This window comes from Carcharodon carcharias, chromosome 12 (genome assembly GCF_017639515.1).
Source record: "Carcharodon carcharias isolate sCarCar2 chromosome 12, sCarCar2.pri, whole genome shotgun sequence".
NCBI classification, from domain to species: Eukaryota; Metazoa; Chordata; class Chondrichthyes; order Lamniformes; family Lamnidae; genus Carcharodon; species Carcharodon carcharias.
The window spans coordinates 94,089,462-94,106,065 of NC_054478.1; the positions used below are offsets into that span (position 1 = coordinate 94,089,462).

A 16,604-nucleotide genomic window follows, 5' to 3' on the forward strand; every position below is an offset into this window, starting at 1 on the left:
TGAAGATGTGCCCTGCAGTAGCATTATTTAAAGGGCGATACACCCAATTTGCAGGTAAGAGATTCTATTGCAAAGTTTTGTTGCGATGCTTTGGAGTGTGCACGGAGGTATTTTGGTAAGCTCCTGAATTTGCCAGAGTGTTGCCATTTGGAGGCCGGTGGAGTAAATAACCCATCCACATAAAGGCCACAGCTGGTATGGGGATGGCAGTGAGAGTGCTCCTGGGTCTGCAGGACAACAAGTTGGAGCAGAAGCTGTGGAAAGGGCAAGCTCTCTTTGCCCTCTGTTAACTTGGAGCTAGACTATTCCATGACCCTGGATGGTGATGGAGGAGTTTGATGATGTTGGCTGATAGATATGATCCTGTGATAAGCTCTCCCAACTGGGGTACCGGTCCTCAGATTTTGGTGAGGAAAGCTTTGCAGGTTTGAATAGGCCAAGATTTCCAACAGCCATTGCAGATTGGTCCAATTTTTTTTTTCTTGTTTATTGGACTTCTTCTATAGCAGTGTGGCCTGCCAAACCTCTAAAGAGGAAGTTAAGATTCAATTCAGCAACTTTCCTTGTGCCGTCTGCAGAGAAACATGGCAGCAGCAGAAAGGGCAGAAACATCAATGCCTTAAGACCTGGAGACTGTAACATTGTGGTCTCTAAGCCTTTTTGAGTCCACAAATACAGCAAACTGACCAGCTGGTAATGAGACTACAAACAACTAACTTTGCGACCTGCAAAAAGTCCATCTGTTCAAGAGTCCTGCAAAGACTTTGGTATTGAATCCTTTCTAAACTACAATTCAATAGTGAAAACACCTTCTTCATCAGGCATGCAATGAGTGTTTTCCAAGATGAGCTAATCACAAGAATTATGAGCTGTTCCTTTTGTCTATAACTTGTAACAGTGCACTATTCTCTTCGACTGTACTTTCTTGGAGATAAAAACAAAAAAACTGCGGATGCTGGAAATCCAAAACAAAAACAGAATTACCTGGAAAAACTCAGCAGGTCTGGCAGCATCGACGGAGAAGAAAAGAGTTGACGTTTCGACTCCTCATGACCCTTCAACAGAACTGAGTGAATATTAGGAGAGGGGTGAAATATAAGCTGGTTTAAGGTTGGGGGTAGGGGGCGGGGTGGGGGAATGAAGTGGAGGGGGTGGTGTGGTTGTAGGGACAAGCAAGCAGTGATAGGAGCAGATAATCAAAAGATGTCACAGACAAAGGAACAAAGAAGTGTTGAAGGTGGTGATATTATCTAAACGAATGTGCTAATTAAGAATGGATGGCAGGGCACTCAAGGTACAGCTCAAGTGGGGGTGGGGTGGAAAGACTAGCAGGGCATACAAGATTCCAAATACCTCACGGAGGCTGAGCGTCAACTCGCAGACACTTCCTCCTACCTCTCCCTGGACCATGACCCCACCATTGAACATCAAGCCATTGTTTCCAGGACTGTCACTGAACTCATCTCCTCTGGAGATCTTCCTCCCACAGCATCCAACCTGATAGCTGCCCAACCTCGGATGGCCCGCTTCTACCTCCTATCCAAAATCCACAAACAGAACTGTCCCAGTAGACTGATCGTGTCAGCCTGTTCCTGCTCCATGGAACTCATTTCTCGTTATCTTGACTCCCTTCTCTCTCCCCTTGTCCAGTCCCTTCCCACATACATCCGTGATTCCTCTGACACCTTACGTCACGTCAACAGTTTCCAGTTCCCTGGCCCCAATCGCTTCCTCTTCACCATGGACGTCCAATCCCGCTACACCTCCATCCCCCACCAGGATGGTCTGAGGGCCCTTAGCTTCTTCCTCGAACAGAGGCCCGAACAATCCCCATCCACCACTACTCTCCTCCGTCTGGCTGAACTTGTTCTCACACTGAACAATTTCTCCTTCAACTCCTCTCACTTCCTCCAAATAAAAGGTGTGGCTATGGGTACCCGCATGGGCCCCAGCTATGCCTGTCTCTTTATGAGGTATGTGGAACATTCCTTGTTCCAGTCCTACTCCGGCCCCCTCCCATAACTCTTTCTCCTGTACATCGATGATTACTTCGGTGCTGCTTCATGCTCTCGTTGGGACTTGGAAAAATGTATTAATTTTGCTTCCAATCTCCATCCCTCCATCATTTTCACGTGGTCCATCTCTGACACTTCCCTTCCCTTCCTTGACCTCTCTGTCTCAATTTCTGGTGATAGACTGTCCACCAATATCCATTACAAGCCTACCGACTCCCACAGCTACCTCGACTACAGCTCCTCACACCCCACTTCCTGTAAGGACTCCATCCCGTTCTCTCAGTTCCTTCGCCTCCGTCGCATCTGTTCTGATGATGCTACCTTCAAAAACAGTTCCTCTGACATGTCCTCCTCCTTCCTTAACCGAGGTTTTCCACCCATGGTCGTTGACAGGGTCCTCAACCGTGTCCGGCCCATCTCCCGTGCATCCGGCTCATGCCTTCTCCTCCCTCCCAGAAACATGATAGGGTCCCACTTGTCCTCACTTATCACCCCACCAGCCTCCGCATTCAAAGGATCATCCTCCGCCATTTCCACCAACTCCAACATGATGCCACCACCAAACACATCTTCCATTCACCCCCCCCCCGCCCCGGCGGCATTCCATAAGGATCATTCCCTCCGGGACACCCTGGTCCACTCCTCCATCACCCCCTACTCCTCAACCCCTACCTATGGCACCTCCCCAGGCCCACGCAAAAGATGCAACACCTGCCCCTTCACTTCCTCTCTCCTCACCGTCCAAGGACCCAAACACTCCTTCCAAGTGAAGCAGCATTTCACTTGCATTTCCCCCAACTTAGTCTACTGCATTCGTTGCTCCCAATGCGGTCTCCTCTACATTGGAGAAACCAAACGTAAACTGGGCGACCGCTTTGCAGAACTGCTGTGGTCTGTCTGCAAGAATGACCCAAACCTCCCTGTCGCTTGCCATTTTAACACTCCACCCTGCTCTGTTGCCCACGTGTCCGTCCTTGGCCTGCTGCATTGTTCCAGTGAAGCCCAACGCAAACTGGAGGAACAGCACCTCATCTTCCAACTAGGCACTTTACAGCCTTCCGGACTGAATATTGAATTCAACAACTTTGGATCTTGAACTCCCTCCTCCATCTCCACCCCTTTCCATTTCTTCCCCCTTCCTTTTGTTTTTTCTAATAATTTACATAGATTTTTCTTTTCCCGCCTATTTCCATTATTTTTAAATCTTGTATGCCCCCCCACCCCCACTAGAGCTATACCTTGAGTGCCCTGCCATCCATTCTTAATTAGCACATTCATTTAGATAATATCACCACCTTCAACACTTCTTTGTTCCTTTGTATGTGACATCTTTTGATTATCTGCTCCTATCACAGCTTGCTTGTCCCTACAACCACACCACCACACCCCCCCCCCCACCTTAAACCAGTTTATATTTCACTCCTCTCCTAATATTCACTCAGTTCTGTTGAATGGTCATGAGGACTCGAAACGTCAACTCTTTTCTTCTCCGTCGATGCTGCCAGACCTGCTGAGTTTTTCCAGGTAATTCTGTTTTTGTTTTGTACTTTCTTGGAGTGTGTTTGAGTGTGTGACTGGGTGAGTGAGTGATGTAGCATTAGGTTTTTGGGGCGAGCATGTGAATAAACAACTCTCTTTATTTAAACCCATGAGAGCTTTCTGCTGGTTATTCAAATTGCCCACACACTTGGGTGAAGAAACACAATAGCTTCCTTTTCAAAAGCATAATGATTACTGAAGGTAGGGAAGGAAATGGGGGTTTCAGTATTTCCCCCTCACCCTATCCAAACAGAGTTGGGGCCTTGTCGGATCAGGACCAATTGGAGTAAGCAAGCTGAATCTGACATTAAAAGGATAAATTGGAAGCAAAAGAGAAGTTATAAGTTTTATTCAAAATAAAAAGGACTAGAGCAGCAAGATTCATGTATATTTACAGTAGAAAGTAGAATTAATGATTTCACGTTAAATTAAGACATAGGGAAGGAGGAATTGACTTGTATGAATTAACAACCCTAACGATTGAACAGCTAAGAGCAGTAGCTAATCAGGTGGACCTTAGGGTGAGGAAAAAGGGTGAAAAAGCCTGAGGTGCTAAAAATGCTGTATGAGCAATTTTCCCTCACCCCAAAGCTGGAACAGACAGAGGATATGGACCCTGAAGCAGACCAGGTTACCTTGACAAAATGTTGTCTGGAAGAGTGGAGACTAGAAATGGAATTCCAGGAACAAGAAAGAGAAAGGAACTCAAGACAGTATCTGTAACCATGTGGTGCAATAGTTCCCGTTAGGATTAAAGAGGCCAAGATAGAAACAGATAGAATTTAACAAGGCCAAAGGAAAGTAACGGAGCTCAGACAAAAGCATCAGAGATTGAAGGGAATGCACTGGAGGTAGGGTTGGAAGAAATCATCAAGGATTTAACTAGGGGCCAGAGAAGGTCCCAAACAAGCAATCAGAAAGCTAGGACATGCCTCACCTAGTTGAAATGACACGGGTGTGCCGTGGAAGCTGGACAGCCACTTTTGAGCAGTAGTGTCCCAGGGAATGTTGGACAGATTGTGGGGGAAAGACTCATTCCCCCAAGGTAAAGGAAAAGGGAATGCACCCTAAGATGGACAACACTTTTGAGAACCACAAGAAAAATAAAAGTGAAATCAATGTGGGACTGCCAACTGAAGAGTTCTTGTGTTCAAAGCTAACTGAACCCAGAAACATAGCCTCAGAACCCATTACAAACCAGGGGCAAGAAGTGAAACCAGATGCCTCACAGGGGCTTAAAATCAGTTTTTCACCCAAATGATAAGATTTATCTATGTGCCGAAACCTGAACTATTCAATTAATTGGTTGAGGAAATAGCAATTAAGGGGTTAAATACTTTACAGGCAGTGCTACAAAACAGTAACAGAAACAGAAATTTGCATGGTACAAACTAGGAGACAGAGAAGATGTCTCCACAGCCGTCTTTGAAATTCAACCTCTTCAAAAACTCAGCCAATCCCCATTAAAGATGGATTGGTATTAAAGCATCCAAAGCAGCATGACCAGATGCTAGTGAAAATCCAAACCCCCTAGACAACACATAACCGCAATTTGGAAGGAAATATGGGACAGAAGGCACCAGGTTTTGGAAACAAAAGCCTGTCTAGGGCCAGACCCCAATGCCGAAAAAAGATTCAATTATAACTATGCCTCATCCAAAAAGGGTGATAAGAACATTAAGCTTGAAACAGAAAATGGCGGTTGCAGCTGTAGCAACTGTAAGGTTAATGTGTGGATGTCAGAATGAATGCTGAATGTATATTCATACTTCTCTTTGCTTTACCATGAAAACAATGTTTAAACAAAAGACTGTGATCAAAATTCCATTTTTTTCTTCTCGTGCAGTGGAAGTGTGTCACTCCCAGTAAAGGCATGTCATATTCATAACATTCAAAAGATGACCTGTACTCCATGTGGGATCTTCTGGAACTGACTTTTCTTTTAAAGATGGATGATAATATGCTGCAAAAGATGACCATCAAAAATCATCTGACTTAGTCTGTTGATTCAAAACTGCCCCACTGTCTGAAAAGGACAAAAGGAGATTCCATCTCCTGAGACCATCCAGAAGACATTTCCTGACATGAATGGGTGATTCTGAATCAGACAGCAATTGTCTCAACCATGTACTACCACCACCACCCCTGCCATTGCCCCTACCCGCCCCAAGGTGAATGTCTTCAAACAATAACCCAGGTTGTGGCTAATTCAACTTAAGCCCAACACCATATTTGGAAAATGGAACTGTGAGAAGCCACATGGTAAGGCATGGCTTTCCTATTTAATCTTTAAGTGCGCTCAGCAGAGAGGCACAGCAGCAGAAAGGGCCGCAACATCTATGTTTTAAGAACAGAGGACCGTAACATCTTAAGATCTCCAAGCCTGTACCTTTTTGAGTTAACCAATACAGCAAACCAACATCCTAGTAATGAGACTGTAAGCAGCTGTGATCTACAGAGAGCCCATCTGTTCAAGAGAATCCTGCAGTATGGCATTGGCCATTGAATCCCTCATAAGCTACACTTCAGGGGCAAAAATGCCTTCTATATCAGGTCTGCAACGTGTGTTTTTCAAGACAACCCAGTCACATGAATTATGAACCATTCCTTTTGTCAATAACTTGTAACAGTGTACTATTCTCTTTAACTGAGTGTGTGACTGGGGCATGAGTGATGTAATGTTAAATTTTCGGGGTGAACGTGTGAATAAACTATTTTCATTTTAACTCTCAAAAGCTTGCTGCTAGTTGTTCAAATTTTCCGCACTTGGGTGAAGAGACGCATACGTCATATTTTTCCAAAGCGTACTGATTACCCACAGCAGGGATGGGACCAGGGGTTTCAGTAGATCTCTCTCACCCTGTCCATTACAGTGCCTTTAGGTAGAAGAGAAATGAAAGAAAATAGTGTCCATCTTTTCCCTTGAGGAAATCTCCTATATATGTCTCTGCATGCATGTAAAAGTATTTTAAATATTATACTGTCTAGAGTTTACTGTTATAGAATTACTGTTGTGTTATCCAAGGTGAGATTCTAAAATCAGATGTTGCTAAAACTTGCTGTTAATTTCAACTGAGGTGTCCTAGCTTTCACTTTTTATTTGTATGTATCCAGGCTTGTGCACCCCGTTATCACTGGAGAACATTAGGAACTCAAGAACGTGAACCAGTGGGTACCTGTTTCCTTGCAGATGGGGAAAAGATAGTGGAATATGCACCGTGTCGATCAGGTTAGTTTGAGAGGACGACTTTTCACTGGAGCTTTATGGAAACTGCTTTTAAATGGCTGATCTTTAGTGTTGCATGAACATCAAACATGCTTGAAAAGTTGATGTTACCAAAAGGATCCTGTATTAAACTAATTACAAAGAATGGTCCGAAAATTTATTTCTGTTGTTTGTGAATTATGTTTTCAAATATTGAGCAACGTTTTCTTTCTTGTTTGATCGGATGGGGGTAAAGCTTTCTGAGGTTCACTGTACTTTTGGGGCCTTGCATTCAGCCTTATAAGAAAACTGAGTGCCTGTGATTTTCCATCAATGTCAGTAGATAGAAAATGGCAAGCAAAGCAAATACTGTTTTCCAATAGGTCACGCAATGGGGCCTCAACTTTAAATTTATATTCCCTTAACCTACTGTCTTGGAAACATATGACTTAGGAGCAGATATAGGTCATTCAGCCCTTCAAGCCTGCTCCACCATTCAGTAAGATCATGGCTGATCTGATTGTAGCCTCAACTCCACAAATGCTGTTTATTGTTGTCTTGTTTGTCTTTCCTACATAATTTACTATCTTTTGTAACTGTTGGAAGGTCTTGTGGCACAGTGGGTAGCATTCCTGCCTCTGAGCTAGAAGCTCCAGTTTCGAGTCCCATTCCAGGACTTGATGGCTATGGAAGGTGCATTCGTAACATGGCCAAACAAGTTGCTTATCAATCCGTAAATCCTTCCACTAGGCCTATGGAAGGCAGTAAAAGCATGGGAGTCTCCTGGTCAGCCATGCTTGATGTGGAGTGACACCCTTGGCGACAACCTTGTGACCTTTTCCAGGAAAAACTAGCTATGGGAACAGATGTGCTTTGTCTATCTCATTTGCCATTAGGAGTGGGAAGAGAAAAGAAGAGTACCTGTTAAGGGCCCACAGATGTACTGGTGAAAAGTACATTTAGGAATAAAAGAAGTTCTTCACAGAAACAATAATTAACAGATAGATGGGACTCCTGAATTAATCAGTGAAAGCAATAGCCTTGAAATCCCTTATAAAACAGTTGGATGCAGTGATGGAGGGAGTGAAACTTTTTTATTGGATGAATGAGATAGGATGGGCCAAATAGTAGACTTCATCCTTAGCTATCTTATGATGACTTTGTTGAGGGAATCGGTTTGGAGTAGTTATTGAAATTACTGTGTAAGACAGTTAAATTAATACCAGTAGAGAATTAATCATTAACTTAGATTGATAACTGTTTGCATTCTGCTTGCTTTTATTTTGGAGCTTAATAGTTAATTAGAGTTAGATCATTCCTGATAATGATGTCAAAATTTGCTTTAAAAATATCCCTATCAAATTCCACGGAAAAACAAGTAAGCTGCCAAAATTACTAAGGATTATTTGCAACTAGTATTCCATAGAGTTGTGATGGTTTCAAGATAAAATGTTCAGCTATAGTTGCAATCTCTGGCCACTAAGGGTCAAATTCCCCGCTTTCATTCCCATGTAAGAGTAGTTATCTCATCTGATCCCCATGTGAATAGGGTCTTCACAAGTGCAAGTTGAGTCTTTAATAAATGATTTGATAGAATACATGGTGTAGTTTCTGTTAAGCACTAACAGATGTCATTGGGGCCAATTGGAAGTGTTTCACATTGTAATTTTTTTGAGTGCAGCATCAGCATCCACTCATGGAGGTTGTGCAGCACCAGATTTCCCTATTTTTCAGAAAAATTGCATTTCCCAGTTCTTTTTCTGAGCTGACTGCAGAGAGAGGCATGAATGCAGCCCAAGGTAATGCCACTTCTTTCTGATTGGCGAACAACTGAGCCTCTGTTCTGATTTGTCAAACTATGGTTGAGATCAGGAACTTTGCCCTGATATTCAAAAAAGACTGCAATTTATATACAAGATTTCAAACTCATTAATCCCAAAGCACTTTACAGAAAATGCAGTCCTTTTGAAGTGCAGCCACTGTTTTAACATAGGAAACACGGCAATTATCTCTCACAGCAGTGTGGTAATGACCAGATAATAGATTTTAATGTTGTTGATTGAGGAATGTTGGCCAGGCAATGAGGATAACTGCCCGGCTGTTTTTAAGTAGTGCCATGGGACCTTTTGCTGCAGCTGGTGGAGTTTGAGTTCAGTTAAAAAATCTGGTATTAAAACAAATGGGATCTTTGTTTAATGTCTCATCTGAAAGATGGCACTCCTGACAGTGCAGCACTCCCTCTGGAGTGTCAGTCTAGATTTGTTTGCGCTCAGGTCTCTGAAACTTCCACTCTTGGCATGCTCTTGGATGTGGCAGGATGAGTGAGAGATTGACATTGGCTATCTTGTCTGTCTGGTTGGACATACAAAGTTTAATTGTGCCAAGGGTGGGAAATCCAGACATCACAAGAGTTGTGGAGGGCATTGGAGGAGGTTAGGGTGGGTGCACTTTAAATGGTTAGCTCGCTGGGCCTGGAGGAAACACTCCTGCTCTTCATGGCACACAAGCAATGCTGTAAAGGCACTTCCCTAAGAAACTAGCCCTTTCCATTTCCTTTTATCTGGGAAACCTGACCGGGGTGCTAAAAATAGAAACCTTGTTTAAAAAGGAAGCAGGCATCCGGCTTTAAATTTTTTTTTTAATATTGACTGACCTGCCTCCCGAGAGTTGATTAGTCAACAGGATGGTCAACCTGTTCCTGCTTCAGTTCAGACTGGAAGTGGGAAGGTTCAAGGTGGCTTGGGGTCGGTTTTGAAATTTTCAACGTTTTAAATTCCTCCCTGACCCAAACTTACCCAGAAGGACACATATTCATGTTACTCTGTATTCTCGAAGAGAAACTAATGTAAGTGCTATGGAAAAACATTATCTCAACAGTTTTCTTTCCTTTTTTAAGGCAGAACTAGGGCTGATGGTCAAGGATTTTGTCAGGGAGGTTTCAGCATTGATTTTACAACGGTAAGAACAGACTGTGCTTTTTATTTTCAAGGCATTTTGGCTAAATCTGATTGTACCTTCTTGTTTAGACATTTCTGACCTATCTGCATGGATATCCCTTGCATACAAATATGAGCGATCTTCGCCACTTGCGTATAACTGAGGTTGACTTTCTGATGGTGTTTTATTTTATAAATGGGTTGCCTGTGTGTAAAAGCATAGACTTCCTTTCTGGTGTTGCAACCAGGTGAGGAAGGGTGAAATGACTCCACTATTCTCCCACTCTTTGTTTGACGGCAACAGAGTTTTTAAAAAGAATTTAGAGAGGATGTGTTTTGCCAATTCTGTAAGTGCCCCACTATTTATGTGTCAAAGTTGTAGAGAGTTGCTCAGGTTTCCTTAGGTTAAGTAAAGAACAGAATAAGTTTATTGAAGCAATTACCGAGCTATAAAAATAAAAAAAATGCGACACCATTCATAACAGTTACGGAAATTGGTCTGGGCCCATGAACACACAAGTATAGATGACAGAGTAAGAGGATAGACTTATAAGGTCCATGAAAGAAAAAATGAAATAAATAAGTATCTCTTCCTTGATTGGTCTCAATACGGTGATTCAACATTGTGGCCGTTTAGCTTAACTGTCATCCTGGGTGCAGTCATACGGAGCAGATTTCCACATGTTAATAGATCTCGGTTACAGTATTTTTCTTTTCAGGGTGGTCACTTGATATATTGGACACGCAGTGCTTCCAGCAAGAGACAGAGAAGGCGCATGGCTCCAAAAACCTGTTTCAGTACAGCATTGTTCTTTTCACTTCTTCCTCTCTCCTGCTTGGTGAGAGCTCTCTTTAAATACTTTTCTGCTTGTATGTTCCAGGAGGCTTGATTAATTCATATCTGCTGCCGTTATCGGTTCAGGACAGGTACTTGAACTTTGATTGTCTCATCTCAATAACATTTGCAAAGTCACAGGGTGGAATCCCAGATTTGCACTAAGTGCGGTAGTGGGCGGGTAAAATGACGTTTTACCTGCTGGCCACAATGGCAGCTTTTCACGCCATATTGTCCTAGACCCACCACATTAATTATGCATTCCAGGAAACACACAGTTTCCATGGCAAACAGGCTCTTATTTGCCCACCACGCCACTTTACCACGCTGGGCGCCATATTTAAACTGAAGCCGGGTGCACACCTCTTGGTGCTTCCAGCCCAGGACTGTCACAAGGAAGACAGGATGACCTCGAAAGGCAAAAAGACTGCAGCTCCTCACCCCCCTTCAATGACGCATGCCTTTTGGATGTCATGGAGGCCCACCGTGTTGCCCTCTACCTTAACTCTGGCTGCAGGATGGGCAGCTGCATCACCAATCCAGCATGGGAGGCAGTAGCAGCGGTGGTCAGCGCCAATGCCCTGCAAAAGAGGACAGCCATCTAGTGCCGTTACAGAATGAATGGTCCCATCCAAGGTAACCCACTCTTCTCATCACTCTCTCAACTCTCAAATCTATCACACATCCACAGGGATCTTGGACCTCAAGGGACAACATCATTAACTCTCACACACCCTCACATATCCATCAGGCTTTTGGACTCACATTCTCATCTTGTCCATGCCTCCACTCAGCACACAAATATTCCACGCAGTGCCATGTGTCCTGCTCACACACACTCCATCAGTTTTCATGCAGGAGAAACCTGCTCACATCAGCAGGGAGAGGTCCCAGACTGGGGGGGGCGGAGTGGCCCTCATAATGCCCCTCACTCACTTTGAGGACCATGCCATTGCGACTTGAGGACGTGGACTGTGCCTGTGGTGATGCTGAGGCCGACAGCAAACACCCTCCTGAGGATCCTGCATCACATCATCCCTCTCTCAACGTAAACGTGAGTGCTCTCTTTCCTGCTTTTGACTTTGTTGCCATGCACTAATTATCTCGACTTTGGTTCACAGGGAGCTCTGCCAAGCAACTGACACCCTCAGCCAGCCAGTCCCTCAGCTCCATCCAGGTCCGCACCTCCAGCCAATAGGACAATTCCTGAATCGAAGAGCTGGAAATAAGCAGCTTGGAAGACCAGTCACAGCGCTTCCCCACACTCTGCGTCAGAGACACACACAACTCGGTGGGACCTAGATGTCAAGCAGGCTCTGGTTCACAACCTGGTGGTCACTGCACGGACATGTGATTGCAGCAGCAGGAGGAGGCGGGTTCGGCCGAGCTGCCCGGCACTCGGGGGACTGCTGCGGATCAAGCATCTGAAAGGTCAGAGTCAGATGGCGAAATACTGGATTTGGCCTTCCAACTCATCCTGGAGAGTCAGCAGAAAGCATGGGAATATCGTGTAGGACTGTTAGAAGCCCTCAGCAGAGCAGCACGAGAGTTGGAGGAGTGCATCTGCCAGCTGTCTGACGAAGTGGTGTCCACATGTGTATGGAGGTCTCCTTGGGAGGATGGCAGATGCCATGGAGACCCTGGTCCAACAGAACGTGGAGATGTGTGCAGACCTGCACTCCATTGCGGGAGCCAAGGGTGAGCTCCTTCAGTGGTAACGCAGGAGGGAAACAGGGCACCTCGACATCCCACCAAGTGCTCCTTCCCCTCAAGGAGTTGGGCAGGGGCCCCCCAGGCACCTGAAGAGAGGAGGAGAGACAGCTGGATACCCCTGGGTCATCCACTCAGAAGTCTCAGAGGCGGTCCGCCTCCTCCCATTCCCATTTGCTTGTGAGCCCCTCAACCTCATCCTTTGTCACCACAGAGGGAGCATCTGGTCAACGAGTGATTCTGAAGGAGAAGTTTGTCTGTGGCAAGTCCTTTCAGAGCCTCATGCAAGCACTCTCCCACGCACACGGATCCTTCACCTCATCTCTGCCGACTGAGGTCCTGCAGCCATTTCATGCCCGAATGAGCATTGGGCTGCAGGCAGGATTTTCGCCCCTTCACTCGGGAGGAAGTCCTGCCTTAGAGAGCTGCTGGCATCAGATTGGCCAGCAGCTTTCCAGCCCCTGCAGGAGGCCCAAGTAAGTTTAAAGGGTCACAGGGCAAAGGGAGGGTATGTAAGGCCTAGAGGGGGCGCAAAGGGGACGATCGGGTTCCCGGAGAGGACTGGTGGGGGAGGGGGCTCCAGTTGCTGGACCAGAAGGAGTGGGGGCTTCTGATGGAAATGCCACCTCCCCGCCCCCCTATTCCCACCTGGGATCTAATTCAGTTGATTTTTGGGCACCCCCCATTTGATTTTTATCCACCCTAATAATTGAGGTTGGGCCGGAAACAGCTCTTAAGTGGAACAAATGCCAATGAAAGTCCTGCATTTTCGGTTTTGAATTTCTCCATCAAGGCATTGTGATCCACATAGACTGTGGTCTGTCTGTATTCATTTCAGATATATATCTCCAAGTGTTTGAAAGCCAGTAATGATCCTAAGGTTTCTTTCTCCACAGTGGAATATTGTTTCTGGTGTGTATCCAATTTCTTGGAGAAATACTCGATCAGTCTCCTTCTGCCTGATTTGTCCTCTTGGAGTAGGACAGCCCCTACCCAGAGGTCACTAGCATCAATAGCTACTATAAATGCTTTGCTGAAGTTTGGAGCTGCTAACACTGGTTTGTTTACTAAAATGGCTTTCAGTTTCTTGAAAGCCAGTTGGCATCCCTCTCTCCACACTACTTTTGCTTTTTTCTGTAGTAGGTCTGTTAATGGGGCAGTTATAGTGCTGAAGTTAGGGCCTAACTAATAACTGCACATTTCCAAAAATCTCATTATTGCCCATTTTGTCCTGGGGATGGGAAAATTCACTACTGCTTGCATCTTCTCAGCTCTGGGCAGTACTTGTCCTTGACCCACCACATGTCCTGGATAGGTCACCTGAGTCTTAGCGAATAAACTCTTTGCATGATTGACCACTAGGTCAACCAGATGTAACCTTTGGAAGAGGACTTCCAGTTGTTCCAGGTGTTGTACACTTGAAGGTTGTGCAAGTACATGACACAGTTGGGTAGGCCCACCACTACCAAGTTCATCAGCCTTTGAAAGGCAGGTGGGACGTTTCTGAGTCCGAATGGCATGACTCGACTCCAGATAGATTCTTCTAGGGTCAGGTGGTCAAAGGAACCTGCCAGTATCCCTTTAATAAATCTATCTTACTGATGCTGGCTGTGTTATCTACTCTACCTATGTAGTCTTCCAGGCAGGGAATTGGGTGGGAGTCGACTTTTATATTTATATATTGGTAGTCAATGCCGAGCCTTATGGAGCCATCCGGCTTAGTACGAGCTCAACTGGGGAACTCTAGCTACCGTTCCTGGGCTCGATTAGTTTGTACTTCAACATATATTTAATTTCCTTCTGCACCCGGGTCAATTTTTCTGGAGTTAGATGGTAGGGATTCTCCTTAATAGGAGGGGTCTCTCCCACATCCACATTATGTAGAGCTAAAGTGGTGCAGTCTGGCTCGCCTCTACAGATTTTGTTAAAACATGGTGAGCAGCCTTGCCTAGGTCCCTTTGTTTGTGTTTAAATGGGTTAATAGGGTATTTAATTTGTCTAAGATTTCCATGTTTGCCGACTGGATGAGAGGGTTCAATTTGGGTCTCGCCCTGGCATCTCATTCATCCTCACTGCCTCTTTCATCCATCAATTCTTTTGCTGTCTGACAGACTGTTACCTGCTTGTCCCCTTCCTGGCTGTGATATTGTTTTAACATGTTGACATGACACACCCTTTGCTTTTTCCTATGGTCTGGGATGTCCATTAAATAGTTTACTTCCCCAATCCTCTTTGCTACCTGTTATGGCATAGCCGATGGTAAATGCTGAGTTGTTCAAATCCAAAGGGAAACTTGAAACAACTGCCACAACTTGTTTTGCAGTTTGTATAAATTTTAAGATGAGTGCCTTGAATTCAGTAGTAATAAGACCACCAAGTCTTAAGAGGTTTTAGACTAAACATTTATTAACAAGAGAAATGATTTTAAATGCATACATAGATCTACAAATTACTACTGTGACAACTTCTAAATCCCCATATCAACCTAACTCCCGGTTACACTTTTGTTAAGGCACACAGGTTTTAAGAAACACAGTTTATAAAAGACCCAGGCAAAGAAACGTGATTCCCTGAAGTTGAATTCAAAGTGAGTTTTCTTAACTTCAGTCCTTTGAAAACAGCAGCTTGAGGCATAAATGTTGAAGGCTTTTCACACTTGTAAAATCTTAAAATGCCTACCCTTACACACAGTCTTCGTTCCTTTATACATATTTTCCCCTTTTGATTGCAAATTCCATTGTTTCACTATGCCTTTGCCACTTTATCTTCCTGGTAATAAAAACTGCTCATAGCACTAAGTTTTACCAGTAATCTTTGTGAAAAGTAAAACACTTTCTAAACTTCACCTGGCTACGTGACACATTACACACCTTTTAAAACAATCTAGGCTAGTTTATTTAAAAATGCAAATATCCTTTTACCTTACATTCTAAACTTCCCCATCTTTACCTCAAAGCCTTCAGACCAACTGCCATTAATCCAATTAAATCACACACACACCTACACACATACAATATTACTCTATTTTGCAATAAATTCCAATAACATAGAGAATTACTATATCTTCCTGACACTACCCTACGGGCTGCTGAACTGGGCTTGCAAGGGTTCACCCTGTATCGATACATTCACTAGCACATAGTCTCCTGACTGAAATGTTCTGGCCTTGGCATGTCTGTCCGCCTACTTTTTTGACAAAGCTGTTTGGGAGTTATTTAGGTGCTCCTGAGCCACAGGCCTTCACGAGCTGCTCGTAGCATGCTGATATATTGTCTAACATGGAGACCTATTTCTTCTGTTCTAAAAATTCCACCTTGATTAGTTTTAGGGACCTCTCATTTGGTGTCTGTAAACTAATTCAAAAGGAGTAAAACCAGTGATTTCATTGGGTGGTGAACAGAAGAAAACCAAATCCTTTATCCCAGTCATGGGGTACTCATGCCATTATGCCCTGATTGTTATTTTTACTGTCTTTTGGCACTGTCCTAAAGCCTTTTGTCACTGTGGGTGATATACTGAGGACTTTAGCCCAGGTTACCCATGACTTCCTGGAATATTCTGGACATAAAATTTGAGCCCTGATCTGACTGGATATTGGCGGACAACCCACATTGGATGAAGAATTGTGTTAATCCCTCCACCATTACTTTGCCAGTTCTCAGGGGAAGCCCTCTGGGAATCAGGTAGCTATATCTATAATAGTAGGAATATATTGAGAGCCCCCTTTCGTTTATGGCAAGGGTCCCACACAATCCACTAGCACCTTGCTAAGTGGTTCCATAAAAGCTGGTATGGGAATCATAGATGCAGGTTTAATTGCAGTTTGAGGCTTCCCCACTCCCTATCAGATGTGGCAGATTTTACTGAACCAAACCATATCTTTATGAAGTTGTAACCATTAAAAATGCTGGCTCAAGCAGGCTTGGATTTTTTGTATACCAATATGCCCAGCAATGGGAATTTTGTGGGCTATCCTTAATATCTCCCTGCAGCTTCTGAGTGGCACCATCTGGTGGATCACTGTCCACTCTTCATCTGCAGGTCTGAGGAGGTCTCCACTTCTTCATAGGCACCTCATTTTTAAAATAGTAGCACTCCAGGACTCCCTCTGCTTCAGCATGAGTTTGGGCAGTCTGTGCTAACATTTTTAACACTGGGTTGGCTTGCTGAGCTGCAACCAAGGAAGTTCTCCTCGTTACTCCTTTAGGGTTGTCTAGACTCCTGAAAATTGTTTTGGTAACCAGGTGGCAGGATCATCCTTCTGCAGTGTCAATTCAGCTTCCTCTGATGGAGCTTCTTTGGTGATAGACTGGGTCACTACACACAGGGAGAATGCCAGGGACTTACCCCTGCAGCTGCTCTGT

The 16,604-nt window shown here is 44.4% G+C and overlaps 1 protein-coding gene across 1 annotated transcript in view; it reads left to right on the forward strand.

Moving 5' to 3' along the window:
* itgav (integrin, alpha V) overlaps nt 1-16,604 on the forward strand; it is a 142,726-nt gene that overhangs the window by 40,840 nt on the left and 85,282 nt on the right. The window contains exons 4-5 of the mRNA XM_041200169.1: nt 6,669-6,783; nt 9,656-9,717. Of these exons, the coding sequence (XP_041056103.1) occupies nt 6,669-6,783; nt 9,656-9,717 (177 nt within the window). The remainder of the gene's footprint in view (nt 1-6,668; nt 6,784-9,655; nt 9,718-16,604) is intronic.